This window comes from Gallus gallus, chromosome 28 (assembly GCF_016699485.2).
Source record: "Gallus gallus isolate bGalGal1 chromosome 28, bGalGal1.mat.broiler.GRCg7b, whole genome shotgun sequence".
NCBI lineage: Eukaryota > Metazoa > Chordata > Aves > Galliformes > Phasianidae > Gallus > Gallus gallus.
This window is the reverse complement of record NC_052559.1, coordinates 443,906-457,700: the sequence shown is the minus strand read 5'-3', so window position 1 is coordinate 457,700 and position 13,795 is coordinate 443,906. Positions and strand designations below refer to the sequence as shown.

The following is a 13,795-nucleotide window of genomic DNA, read 5'->3' as shown; positions in this document are numbered from 1 at the left end:
CAGTGTGCCCAGGTGGCCAAGAAGGCCAATGGCATCCTGGCTTGTATCTGAAATAGTGTGGCCAGCAGGAACAGGGAGGTAATTGTCCCCCTGTGCTCAGCACTGGTGAGGCCGCACTTCGAGTACTGTGTCCAGTTTTGGGCCCCTCGCTGTAAGAAAGACATCGAGGCCCTGGAGCGTGTCCAGAGGAGGGCAACAAAGCTGGTGAGGGCTCTGGAGCACAGGCCTTATGAAGAGTGGTTGAAGGAGCTGGGATTGCTCAGCCTAGAGAAGAGGAGGCTCAGGGGAGACCTTATTGCTCTCTGTAACTACCTGAAGGGAGGCTGTGGTGAGCTGGGGGTCAGCCTCTTCTCTCGTGTGACAGTGATAGGACTAGAGGGAATGGCTTCAAGCTGCGCCACGGAAGGTTCAGGCTGCACGTTAGGAAATACTACTTGTCTGAAAGGGTGGTCAGGCACTGCAATGGGCTGCCCAGAGAGGTGGTGGAGTCACCGACCCTGGAGGTGTTCAAAGAGCGTTTGGATGCTGTGTTGAGGGACGTGGCTTAGCGAGAACCGTCGGTGATGGGAGAACGGTAGGACTGCTGCCTTCCGGGCATCATCGCCTTCGGTGGAAGCTCTTGTGCGCTCAGGAACGGCAAACGCCACCCGCTTTCGCAGAGCTCAAGGGCAGACGAGTCGGAACGCCCTTGGAACGAAGGCGTTTCCTCGAGAAGAGCCAAGCCCCGCCCCGTCCCCCCGGGCTCACCCCGGTCCCAGTGGCGGTCCCCAGGCTCCGTGCCGCTCTTTTCTCCGTCTCTGCTGCCACCGGCGTGAGCGAAGCGCGGAACTGCAGCCGAAACTGTCGGGACCGCCGTGGCGGCGCTTTGAGTTATGGGCGGTGGGGGGTCATACGAGCTGTGGGAGCACTCTGGGCGCTCTGGACCCTCCCCCGGGGCCCGCACAGTCCCGCAGAGCACCACCGAGGCCTCCCGGAGCTGCGCAACGCGTCGCTCCGCTGTCTCCGCTCTGTACCGCCCGCCTCTGCGACAACAGACCCCCGCCAGGCCTCGGGAAACCCGGAAGTAGCGCCTCTTCGCTCGGACTGCTCCGTGCCGTCAGCCCCGCCATCTCTATGGTAAGAAGTCCTCCTGGTCGTACTGCGCATGCGCTGAGAAGAGCGGAAGTGGCGCCTGGTTGCTGTGGCGGCTCTGCGCTGCCGCTCCGTCGGGCTGCGTGGTGGTCGGAGTTGCCGGCGGTGCTCCGCGTACGGACTTGCAGTCAGGGTTATAGGAAATAACACATCGAGGAAGAAAAATAGCGAGCTAAATATCTATGTATGCATATCCGCTCTTATTTCCTGCTCAAAAACTGACGAATGTGTCAATGTGGTTTCCAGCTCCAAGAGGGAAACGGTTCCAAGCTCCAAGAGGGGAGATTTAGGTTGGCTACAGGGACAGAATCTTCTGCAGGGGGGGTGGTGAGGCACTGGCACAGGTTGCACAGAGATGCCGTGGATGCTCCGTCCCTGGAGACCTGAGCCACAGAATCAGAGTCACAGAATGGCCTGGGTTGGGAGGGACCTCAAGGATCATGAATCTCCAACCCCCTGCCAGGCAGGGCCACCAACCTCCCCATTTACTAGACCAGGCTGCCCAGGGCCCCGTCCAGCCTGGCCTTGAACACCTCCAGGGATGGACGGGGCATCCACAGCCTCTCTGGGCAGCTGTTCCAGCACCTCACCAGTCTCCTGGTAAAGCACTTCCCCCTTACATCCAACCTAAATCTTCCCTCTTTCAACTTAGAACGGTTCCGCCTTGTCCTGCTGTTATCTACCCTTTCAAAGAGTTTACTCCCTTCTTGTATGTAGGCTCCCTTCAGGTCCTGAAAGGCTGCAATGAGGTCACCCCGCAGCCTTCTCTTCTCCAGGCTGAATAAGCCCAGCTCCCTCAGCCTGTCTTCGTAGGGGAGGTGCTCCTGCCCCCGATCATCTTTGTGGCCTTCCTCTGGACTCTCTCCAACAGCTCTCTGTCTTTCTTGTCCTGGGGGCTCCATACCTGGACACAGTACTGCAGATGGGGCCTCAAAAGAGCAAAGATGAGAGGGACAATCACCTCCTTGTCCCTCCTGACCACCCCGCTCATGATGGAGCCCAGGATACCATTGGCTTTCCGAGCTGCAAGAGCACACTGCTGGCTCATGTTAAGTTGGTCATCCATCAGGACCCCCAGGTCCTTCTCTGCAGAGCTGCTCTCAAGGACTGCTCCTTCCAGTCTGTATGATGGATGGTTGCTTGGCAACCACCTCAGCCAGCTCCTGCAGAACCCTGGGACGCACGCCATCCGGCCCCAAAGACTTGTACTCATCCAGTCTCCTGAGGCGGTCTCGGACTTGCTCTGCCCTTACCGTGGGAGGGGATTTACCCCCCTGGTCCCCACCTAGAGGCCTGGGGGTGCAGGGCTCAGGGACATGAGAAAGACTAGAATCCTGGCCACCAGTGAAGAGCGAGGCAAAGAACTCATTCAGTACCTCAGCTTTCTCTTTGTCCGTTGAAGCCAGTTCTCCTTTTAAATTTACTAAAGCAGGTACCCCTGTTTTGGCCTGCCTCTTCTGGCCAGTGCACCCGTAGAATGTCTTCTTATTGTTTTTCACATCCCTTGCCAAGTTCAGCTCTGCCTGCGCCTTGGCTTTCCTGATCCTATGTCTGAGGATACAGACCCAGCCATGCCGGTTTCCTATCTTGTCTGCCCACTTTCTTATTCAGAGGGATGGAGACCTCTTGTGCTTTCAGGAGGGCATCCTCAAAGAGTAGCCAGCTGTCCTCAACATCTTTCTCTTTAAGGACAGCATCCCAGGGGATCTTGGCCAACAATCCATTGAACAGCTTAAAGTTCGCTCTTCCAAAGTTCAGGGTCCTGACCCCACTCTTTGCCAGGCCCACATCCCTTGAGATCACAAACTCAACCAGGCCATGGTTGCTGCAGCCCAGGCTGCCTCCAACGTTGATGCCTCTTCCGCATTGGTGAGCGGCAGGTCCAGCAACGCTTCACCACTGGTTGGCCTGTCCAATACCTGGACCAGAAAGTTGTCATCAATGGATTCCACGAGCCTTCTGGACCTCTTGCAGCTCGCCGTGTGGTCTTTCCAACAGATGTCCGGATGGTTGAAGTGCCCCCCCAGTACGAGGGCCCGTGAGCACGATGCCTCGCACATCTGGAGCAAGAAAGCCTCGTCAACAGCCTCCCCTTGATCAGGTGGCCTGTAGTATACCCCTATCACCAGCTGACCTTTATTAGTCCCATCCCTAATTCTAACCCACAGGCTCTCGACCTGTTCCTAACTGCTTCTCAGAGGGAGCTCCTCACAGTCTATCCACTCATTGACATAGAGGGCAACTCCCCCACCCTTCGTACCTCGCCTATCCCTTCTAAAGAGCCGAGCTGTGGTGTCCCTGTGCACTGCAGGGGAGGTGGTCCTGTTTGTGGTTCTGTATCACAGCATCAGAAATGATGGGTGGTGGTAGAGAAGGCATTTCTGCGGCTTTTAATCCCAAGTCCAGACAACACAAGTCAGGACTTTTGAACTGAGCTCATACTACAGGGTGAAATGTACATTTAAACGAGAAATTGCAACGATTGACATCAAACAGGGCAATTATGTATTAGTTTCACCCAGAAAATAAAACAATAATAAAAAAATCAAATATCCTACTAGTTTCATGTTTTGCTCATCTCCTTTTTTTTCCCCCCAGTGTTTTAAGAAATAGATTAAAAATTAAATGGTTTGCTACTTATGAATTAACAATATAAAAGAGTGGCAAGCCCAAGCCATGAAACACCCCCAGAATTGGGCTGTCCTGCCAGCGGAGCCTTGATCCATGGTGATTTTAGACCTCGTGCCTCACTGGGGCTGGGGCCAGAGCCCGGCTGGGCCTAGAGGCTGCTGTGCCTCATCTCTGGGCCTGGGAATATGACGGAGTGGATCCTCCTGGAGGAGATGTTAAGGCACACGCGAGATGAGGAGGTGATGCAAGACAGCCAGCACGGCTTCACCAAGGGCAGTCGTGCCTGACCCATGTGGAGGCCTTTGGTGATGGAGTGATGGCACTGATGGACAAAGGGAGGGCAACCGATGTCTTCTGCCTGGACTCGTGCAAGGCCTTTGACATGGTCCCACAGCACCTCCTTATCTCTAAATTGAAGAGACGTGCCTTTGAGTGTTGGACAGATAGGTGGATACAGATTGTTTGGATGGTCGTGGGCGGAGGGTTGTTGTCAGCGGCTGTACGTCCAGGCGGAGGCCGGGCACCCAGGGGTCTGTCTTGGGACTGGTGCTCTTGAACACTTTTATCAAGGACACAGGCAGTGGTACACAGAGTGTACCCCCAGCAGGTTTGCTGATGACACCAAGCTGAGCGGTGCAGTTGACACAATAGAAGGCAGAGACGCTGCCCATAGGGGCCTGGACACACGCTGAAACAGAGGGCACGTGAGCATCTAGGGAGCTTTAACAAGGCCAAGTGCAAGGTGCTGCACTTGGGTCGAGGCAGTGGCAGATACGGGGAGAGGCTGGGAGGAGAACACTGAGAGAGTAACCCCGTGGAGACGGACCTGGGGGTCATATGGCCAAAGAGCTGGAGATGAGCCAGCAGTGTGTGCTTGCAGAGGGACTTGGAGAATGTCCCTCTCTACTTCGCCCTTGCGAGGCCCCATCTGGAGTGCTGTGCCCAAGCTCTGACACCCCAGTCAAGCACAGGAGGGATGTGGAGCGGTTGGAGTTGGTCCAGAGGAGGGCCACAGAGATGATCCAAGGGCTGGAGCACCTCACCAATGAAGGCAGGTTTAGGGAACAGGGTTCATTTAGCTTTCAAAACAGAAGGCTCCGGGGAGACCTCGTTGCAGCCTTCTAGTACTTGAAGGGTCCTGCCAAGCTGGAGGAGGACTGACTTTTTTACACAGGCCGATAGTGATAGGACAAGGGGGACTGGCTTTAAACGAAAAGAGGATAGAGAGAGGTTAGGCGTTAGGAAGAGATTCTTTGCTCAGCAAGTGGCGGGGCACTGGAACAGCAAGATCCTGCCCAGAGGGGTTCTGGATGCCCCATCTCTGGAGTCATGTGAGGCCAGGCTGGATGCGATCCTGGGCATCCTGATCTGATCTGGTGGTGCGCGAAGCTGCTCGCGGCCAGGGGGTTGGAACCGGACGCTATTGAAGGTCCCCTCCACCCTAAGCCATTCTGCTGGGGAGGAGACAAGCCTGTGGTCGAGGTCTGAACTCTGCCCACCCCAGGAAAAGACGAGGGGAACGAAGCTGGTGTAAATGAGTGTGGGATTTATTGTCTTGGCTGATGTTGACCAAGTTGAGCAGGTGTCATTGGCACACGGCTGTTCCTATGCACACTGAGGGTCGGGCTGTGGAGATTATGGTTCTGCTGATGGACCGACCTGGGAGCAGCTTTGTGCCCAGGCTGGCCGCCGCTGTTGGGACCGGCTGCCGCGGTGTGCTCGGGTCTCTGTGGGAAGTCGCAGCCTGACGTCCCGCTGTGGAAGGGCTTCATGTGTGGGCCCTCCCTTGCTGCCTGGAGGCTCTTCTGTGTCCCGGCTGCGGGGAACCCCTCGAGGGCCTCGATGTCACTGGGGTGGCCGAGCAGAGTGTGCTGCTCCGTGCAGCTTGGCGTGGCGTTTGTCTGCTGCCACGGCTTCTTCTGGGCCGGCTCTGGGAACGCGAGGCCCGATCTTGTAGCGGGGAGCGGCTTCGTACCCGGCCCGTCCCCTGCTGCCTGGGACCCCTCCTGGGCGCAGCCACCGGGGAATCTGCGGAGGGCCGCGATGCCCTCTGTTGGGTGGACCTGCGGGAGCCGCTGCTGGTGCGTGGGGCTGTTGTACGGCCGCTCCCGCGGTGTCGAGATGCCTCGTGATCCGCAGGGAGGCGTGGGCGGACTGTCCTCTGCCGTGTCCCAGGCTCACTGGGCAGGTGGCTGTTCTCAGGCAGCTGGGATCTCTGCGGTAGGCCCGATGCTGCCTGGCTGCTGGGGCCGGAGCTGATGTTCTCCAGTCCCTGGGAGCCACGGGGAGGCTCCAGAGCCCCTTGGCTGGAAGTACTGGGGCCGGCGCGCTCCGTGTTGCTGCTGGAGGCTGTAAGGGGAGGCAGGGAGGTCATTGAATTGATGAAGCTGCAGCCTCGGGTCGGAACGGGCTGCCCTCCTTTTCTGGGGCAGAGAGAGTCTGGCAAGGCCGCCCTGAGCAGCACCCGCTGCCAGGTGTTGCCCGGCCCCTGCCTAGGGAAGCACGACTGGTTGCATCTTACCGGTGCCCACGCCAGCACAGCTGTTACACTCCCAGCTGTTAACTCTGTTGCTCAGGTAGGAGCACCGTCGGTGGGTCCCTTCTGCAGCACAGGAGCTGCAGAGGAGCAGCTGCCAGGGCCTGGGGAAGCAAACGGGTTGTGGCTGTGAGGACAAGGTGAGCCAAGCCAGGCAGCGGCCAACACATCTGCGGTGCTCAGCCCTTGTTCCCCATCCCGTGTTGAGGCTGAGATCCCCCGCGGAAGCCCGGAGGCCTGCTGAGGTAACTCACCCATCCGCCTCTTCCTGCTCCCTGCCTCCTGGGTAAAGGCACGTGCTGACATCGCAGCGCCCGTGCCTCCGTAGAAGCGATGGGTAGGTCCTGTCATCCCACCAAGACGGTCTCCTACGAGAGAGGGGAGGGAATGTGATGAGCCGCCGATGCCCCCCGTGTGTGATCCAGGGTATCCCTGTTGATCCAAGCCAACCCCGTTTCCAGCTTCTCCATGAAGCTGAGGCCTATGCTCGTGAGACAGCAAAGGGCCAGGCCTGCCGGGACAGTCCCTGGGCAGGCCCAGCGCTCGCGCCTTCACGTCTGCAGAGCTGGGGAGAAGGACACCAACCTGACTGGGATTTGGATCCCCAGAGTGGACATTTCTGCACGGAACTGCTCCGTGTCTTGACAAATGGGGCACTGGAAGCACATAGTGCCGGCGTTCATGGCCTGCCCCTGCCGGAGAAGCAGAAGCAGCGTGAGCGTGAGCGTGAGCGTGAGCGGGGCCTGGTGCTGCTGAGCGCCGGCCGTAGCCGCAGGCTGAGGGGAGGGCTCCTACCTGGACGCAGCTGCGGTGGAACCAGGTGTGCTTGCACGCTGGGCACCTCAGGGTCTGGTAGGACGTGCTGTCCCCCATGGGCTCCAGGCAGATGACGCAGTCGGTGCCTTGGGATGGAGCTGCCTCCACTGCCTGTCGCGGGCGGTGCTCGCGGCAGAAGGACCTGGGGGAAGATGCAAGCGATGGGCACGGTGAGAAGCGCTGCGAGGAGGGCAGAGCAGCAGGCAGGCGCCCCCAGGCCCCGGCTCTGGCTCTGGCTCTGGCTCTGGCTCTGGCTCTGGCAGGCTGCTGGGAGCTGTCGCTGCGGGTTCCTCCCTGGCTTGGTTGCTGCTGACAGCCCTTACCTGTGCTGCCCAAAGAACTGGGTGACACATTCGCCGTCCACGGCGCAGGGCAGGTGGAAGCTGCGTGCACAGCCTCTCTCTGCGCAGCTGATGGCGGCTCCTCTCTCGCCACAAACAAAGCATTGCTGAAAAGAACAGGGCAGCCCCAGTCAGCAGCAGGCCCAGGGCCTCCACGGCCGGCCCCGCACCTCTGGGCAGGGCACAGGCTGCGGGAGCTGCTGGGTCCCACTCTGCAGAGCCGCCTGGTGGAGAAGGCTCGTCTGCTATGGCAGGACTTGGGCCTGGTGCCCGCTGGAAGGGCTGCGATTGCTTTCGCTGGGTGCAGCCTAAGCTGGCGTGAGCCTCTCCTGGCACAAAGCTCACCGCTCCCTTCAGGGCCTCACCTTCTGGTCTGCCTGCTTGATTCTGCACCTGATGGTACCAACCGGGAGGCCCACAGTTTCCTCCCAGGGGGCGCTTTCCTCAAAGCGGATGTTGGCAAAAAGCTGTCGGAGAGGACAGAGCAGGGCAGGATCTCGTTAGGACGCAAAGGAAGGGAGGGAGCATCCCTGGCAGGAAGCTGGCAGGAGCCCTTGAGGGCTGGAACTCACCAAGCAGAACTCATGCACACAGAGGTCACTCTCGGCAAAGGTGCGCCCGCAGATGTCCGGGTTGACATCCGCGCGGCGACACAGCACGCACGCTGCAGAGGAGAGAGCAAATGCGAGCAGCAGTGAGCACCTTGCGGGGCCAGCTTTCCCTGAGGGCTGTCCCCAGGGCCGTGCTCTTTGCTTGCCGTGCCGGCTGAGGGGCAGGGCTGGAGGCGGTGCAGGAGGACGGGGCACTGCAGGCCCAACGGTGGCAGCGGGCAGCCACAGCCCAGGCTGAGCCCCTTGCCGAGGAGCAGAGGTGCTGTGCCCAGCGGCAGCCGGGGAGCCCCTGCCTGCCCCTTCTTTCCCTCTCAGCCGCTGGCAGACCCCCAGCACCCCTCTGCCCGGCGGCGGGGAGCTGCGCGCAGGGATCCTTTGCTCTCACCTTGCTCCCCGGAGTCGGGGGACTTCCGCTTCCTACTGGACATGTTGCGCATCGGCGGTGAGCACTTGGAGAGTCCCTGCTCTCTCTGCACCTCGCCAGGCCGCACTGACACACGCTCTGAGCCCGGCAGCCTTTGCTCTGCTCCCAGCCCCGCGCGTCACAATGCCTGCTCCCCGCCACCCACTGTGACATCACGCCTACCCCCTCCAGGGCGGAGTGGGTCCCAGGCCCCCAAGCAACATGGCGGCGTCCCGGGGCAACCTGTTCCAGTGCGTCCCCACCCTCAACAGAATCAACAATTGCCTCCCAACACCCAACCTGTATCTCCCCTCTTCTTTCAGTATTACACATATTTTATTACGCATATATTACAGTATTACACATATATTATTACACGCTCCTTGTTCTTCGGAATTAAAACAGAGCCTTTTGTGTAGATGATGGCTCTTCTGGATCCGTTGCTCTCAGTGCTTCTCCACAAAATGCAGCCCTGGTACTGCATAAGGGTGAGCGGTTGGTTGCTCCTGCTTGGTAGGAGGCATCCTGCCTGTGGTAGGACTGAATGATTCTCATCTCTGCTTCTTGTCAGCTCTTGTCATGGAAGATTAAGCCATCTCACATATCCCACCTCCACCAAGACTTTGTGCAAGGAGAGATCCTCAAGGCAGAACACATCCTGGTTCTCCTCACCTCAGTCTCTACCCAGATTTCTGAAGGTCTTCTGTCTGCTTTGGCATCGTGGTCTTGTGGCCTTCCCTGCCTTGCTCTCTGGGGCACATCGGGGAGCATGAAGGCAGTCCCAAACGCACCCTTGCATCTGTCCTTCTCCAGAAGTGATGGATCTGCAGGACTGGGGAGTAGAATGTGTCAGGTTCAGCGAACAGCCGTGAGCAGTGGTTTGGTGACATGGCTCGTGTTCTTGAGATTTGCATTAAGACAGGAAGTTGGGAATCACACTCCGAGAGGTGTCTGCACCTGTCACTGCGTTCCCAAAATTTTGATCATACTCCAGGCCTCACCAAACCCAGGCTGGCATTGTGGCATCCGTACCTGACCTCAGAAAGGCAGTCCAGTGTGGGCAGCACTCCCTGTTGTCCTTCTGTGAGACCTTCATCAAGGTGAGCTGCATTCTCCCTGCAGCTCCTTGGTGTAGATCTTTGTGTGGAGCTGGCGGCTGTCTGACATCAGGTAGACAAATTTCAGCTCCGACCAAAGGCAGATTGGAGTGTCAAGGTGATGCTGTTCCTTTGGCCACAATAACCCCAGGCAACGCTACAAGCGTGGGGCAGAGTGGCAGGAAGACTGTGTAGAGGAAATGGACCTGGGGGTGTTGATTGACGCTAGACTGAACATGAGCCAGCAGTGTGCCCAGGTGGCCAAGAAGGCCAATGGCATCCTGGCTTGTATCTGAAATAGTGTGGCCAGCAGGAACAGGGAGGTAATTGTCCCCCTGTGCTCAGCACTGGTGAGGCCGCACTTCGAGTACTGTGTCCAGTTTTGGGCCCCTCGCTGTAAGAAAGACATCGAGGCCCTGGAGCGTGTCCAGAGGAGGGCAACAAAGCTGGTGAGGGCTCTGGAGCACAGGCCTTATGAAGAGTGGTTGAAGGAGCTGGGATTGCTCAGCCTAGAGAAGAGGAGGCTCAGGGGAGACCTTATTGCTCTCTGTAACTACCTGAAGGGAGGCTGTGGTGAGCTGGGGGTCAGCCTCTTCTCTCAGGTGACAGTGATAGGACTAGAGGGAATGGCTTCAAGCTGCGCCACGGAAGGTTCAGGCTGCACGTTAGGAAATACTACTTGTCTGAAAGGGTGGTCAGGCACTGCAATGGGCTGCCCAGAGAGGTGGTGGAGTCACCGACCCTGGAGGTGTTCAAAGAGCGTTTGGATGCTGTGTTGAGGGACGTGGCTTAGCGAGAACCGTCGGTGATGGGAGAACGGTAGGACTGCTGCCTTCCGGGCATCATCGCCTTCGGTGGAAGCTCTTGTGCGCTCAGGAACGGCAAACGCCACCCGCTTTCGCAGAGCTCAAGGGCAGACGAGTCGGAACGCCCTTGGAACGAAGGCGTTTCCTCGAGAAGAGCCAAGCCCCGCCCCGTCCCCCCGGGCTCACCCCGGTCCCAGTGGCGGTCCCCAGGCTCCGTGCCGCTCTTTTCTCCGTCTCTGCTGCCACCGCGTGAGCGAAGCGCGGAACTGCAGCCGAAACTGTCGGGACCGCCGTGGCGGCGCTTTGAGTTATGGGCGGTGGGGGGTCATACGAGCTGTGGGAGCACTCTGGGCGCTCTGGACCCTCCCCCGGGGCCCGCACAGTCCCGCAGAGCACCACCGAGGCCTCCCGGAGCTGCGCAACGCGTCGCTCCGCTGTCTCCGCTCTGTACCGCCCGCCTCTGCGACAACAGACCCCCGCCAGGCCTCGGGAAACCCGGAAGTAGCGCCTCTTCGCTCGGACTGCTCCGTGCCGTCAGCCCCGCCATCTCTATGGTAAGAAGTCCTCCTGGTCGTACTGCGCATGCGCTGAGAAGAGCGGAAGTGGCGCCTGGTTGCTGTGGCGGCTCTGCGCTGCCGCTCCGTCGGGCTGCGTGGTGGTCGGAGTTGCCGGCGGTGCTCCGCGTACGGACTTGCAGTCAGGGTTATAGGAAATAACACATCGAGGAAGAAAAATAGCGAGCTAAATATCTATGTATGCATATCCGCTCTTATTTCCTGCTCAAAAACTGACGAATGTGTCAATGTGGTTTCAGCTCAAGGACGTTCCAAGCTCCAAGAGGGGAGATTTAGGTTGGCTACAGGGACAGAATCTTCTGCAGGGGGGGTGGTGAGGCACTGGCACAGGTTGCACAGAGATGCCGTGGATGCTCTGTCCCTGGAGACCTGACCCACAGAATCACAGAGTCACAGAATGGCCTGGGTTGGGGGGACCTCAAGGATCATGAATCTCCAACCCCCTGCCAGGCAGGGCCACCAACCTCCCCATTTACTAGACCAGGCTGCCCAGGGCCCCGTCCAGCCTGGCCTTGAACACCTCCAGGGATGGACGGGGCATCCACAGCCTCTCTGGGCAGCTGTTCCAGCACCTCACCAGTCTCCTGGTAAAGCACTTCCCCCTTACATCCAACCTAAATCTTCCCTCTTTCAACTTAGAACGGTTCCGCCTTGTCCTGCTGTTATCTACCCTTTCAAAGAGTTTACTCCCTTCTTGTATGTAGGCTCCCTTCGGGTCCTGAAAGGCTGCAATGAGGTCACCCCGCAGCCTTCTCTTCTCCAGGCTGAATAAGCCCAGCTCCCTCAGCCTGTCTTCGTAGGGGAGGTGCTCCTGCCCCCGATCATCTCTGTGGCCCTCCTCTGGACCCTCTCCAACAGCTCTCTGTCTTTCTTGTCCTGGGGGCTCCATACCTGGACACAGTACTGCAGATGGGGCCTCAAAAGAGCAAAGATGAGAGGCACAATCACCTCCTTGTCCCTCCTGACCACCCCGCTCATGATGGAGCCCAGGATACCATTTGCTTTCCGAGCTGCAAGAGCACACTGCTGGCTCATGTTAAGTTGGTCATCCATCAGGACCCCCAGGTCCTTCTCTGCAGAGCTGCTCTCAAGGACTGCTCCTTCCAGTCTGTATGATGGAGAGTTGCTTGGCAACCACCTCAGCCAGCTCCTGCAGAACCCTGGGACGCACGCCATCTGGCCCCAAAGTCTTGTACTCATCCAGTCTCCTGAGGCGGTCTCGGACTTGCTCTGCCCTTACCGTGGGAGGGGATTTACCCCCCTGGTCCCCACCTAGAGGCCTGGGGGTGCAGGGCTCAGGGACATGAGAAAGACTAGAATCCTGGCCACCAGTGAAGAGCGATGCAGAGAACTCATTCAGTACCTCAACTTTCTCTTCGTCCGTTGAAGCCAGTTCTCCTTTTAAATTTACTAAAGCAGGTACCCCTGTTTTGGCCTGCCTCTTCTGGCCAGTGTTCCCGTTTTGTTCTTATTGTTTTTCACATCCCTCACCAAGTTCAGCTCTGCCTGCGCCTGGGCTTTCCTGATCCTACGTCTGCAAGTCCGGACGGCATCCCTGTACTCTTCCCAGGTGACACGCCCTTGTTTCCAGAGCCTGTACGCACCTTTCTTCGCCCTCAGTGTGCCCAGCAGGTCCTTGCCGAGCCGTGCCGGTTTCCTATCTCGTCTGCCCACTTTCTTATTCAGAGGGATGGAGACCTCTTGTGCTTTCAGGAGGGCATCCTGGAAGAGTAGCCAGCTCTCCTCAACATCTTTCTCTTTAAGGACAGCATCCCAGGGGATCTTGGCCAACAATCCATTGAACAGCTTAAAGTTCGCTCTTTCAAAGTTCAGGGTCCTGACCCCACTCTTTGCCAGGCCCACATCCCTTGAGATCACAAACTCAACCAGGCCATGGTTGCTGCAGCCCCGGCTGCCTCCAACGTTGACGCCTTTGATGATCTCTTCCGCATTGGTGAGCGGCAGGTCCAGCAACGCTTCACCACTGGTTGGCCTGTCCAATACCTGGACCAGAAAGTTGTCATCAATGGATTCCACGAGCTCTTGCAGCTCGCCGTGTGGTCTTTCCAACAGATGTCCGGATGGTTGAAGTGCCCCCCCAGTACGAGGGCCCGTGAGCACGATGCCTCGCACATCTGGAGCAAGAAAGCCTCGTCAACAGCCTCCCCTTGATCAGGTGGCCTGTAGTATACCCCTATCACCAGCTGACCTTTATTAGTCCCATCCCTAATTCTAACCCACAGGCTCTCGACCTGTTCCTAACTGCTTCTCAGAGGGAGCTCCTCACAGTCTATCCACTCATTGACATAGAGGGCAACTCCCCCACCCTTCGTACCTCGCCTATCCCTTCTAAAGAGCCGAGCTGTGGTGTCCCTGTGCACTGCAGGGGAGGTGGTCCTGTTTGTGGTTCTGTATCACAGCATCAGAAATGATGGGTGGTGGTAGAGAAGGCATTTCTGCGGCTTTTAATCCCAAGTCCAGACAACACAAGTCAGGACTTTTGAACTGAGCTCATACTACAGGGTGAAATGTACATTTAAACGAGAAATTGCAACGATTGACATCAAACAGGGCAATTATGTATTAGTTTCACCCAGAAAATAAAACAATAATAAAAAAATCAAATATCCTACTAGTTTCATGTTTTGCTCATCTCCTTTTTTTTCCCCCCAGTGTTTTAAGAAATAGATTAAAAATTAAATGGTTTGCTACTTATGAATTAACAATATAAAAGAGTGGCAAGCCCAAGCCATGAAACACCCCCAGAATTGGGCTGTCCTGCCAGCGGAGCCTTGATCCATGGTGATTTTAGACCTCGTGCCTCACTGGGGCTGGGGCCAGAGCCCGG

The 13,795-nt window shown here is 57.8% G+C and overlaps 1 protein-coding gene across 1 annotated transcript; it reads right to left on the bottom strand.

The window, feature by feature from the left end:
• Positions 1-5,288: 5,288 nt before the first annotated feature.
• On the bottom strand, positions 5,289-9,505 carry LOC121107724 (PHD finger protein 7-like). Its single transcript, XM_040653601.2, has 9 exons — positions 8,452-9,505; positions 8,028-8,119; positions 7,821-7,922; positions 7,438-7,562; positions 7,094-7,256; positions 6,884-6,990; positions 6,553-6,666; positions 6,284-6,402; positions 5,289-6,111 (listed from the first exon to the last, which is right to left on the bottom strand). The coding sequence occupies exons 1-9, from the start codon at positions 8,501-8,503 to the stop codon at positions 5,531-5,533; spliced, it is 1,455 nt and encodes a 484-aa protein (XP_040509535.1). The 5' UTR covers positions 8,504-9,505; the 3' UTR covers positions 5,289-5,530.
• Between the last annotated feature and the right edge of the window lie 4,290 nt (positions 9,506-13,795).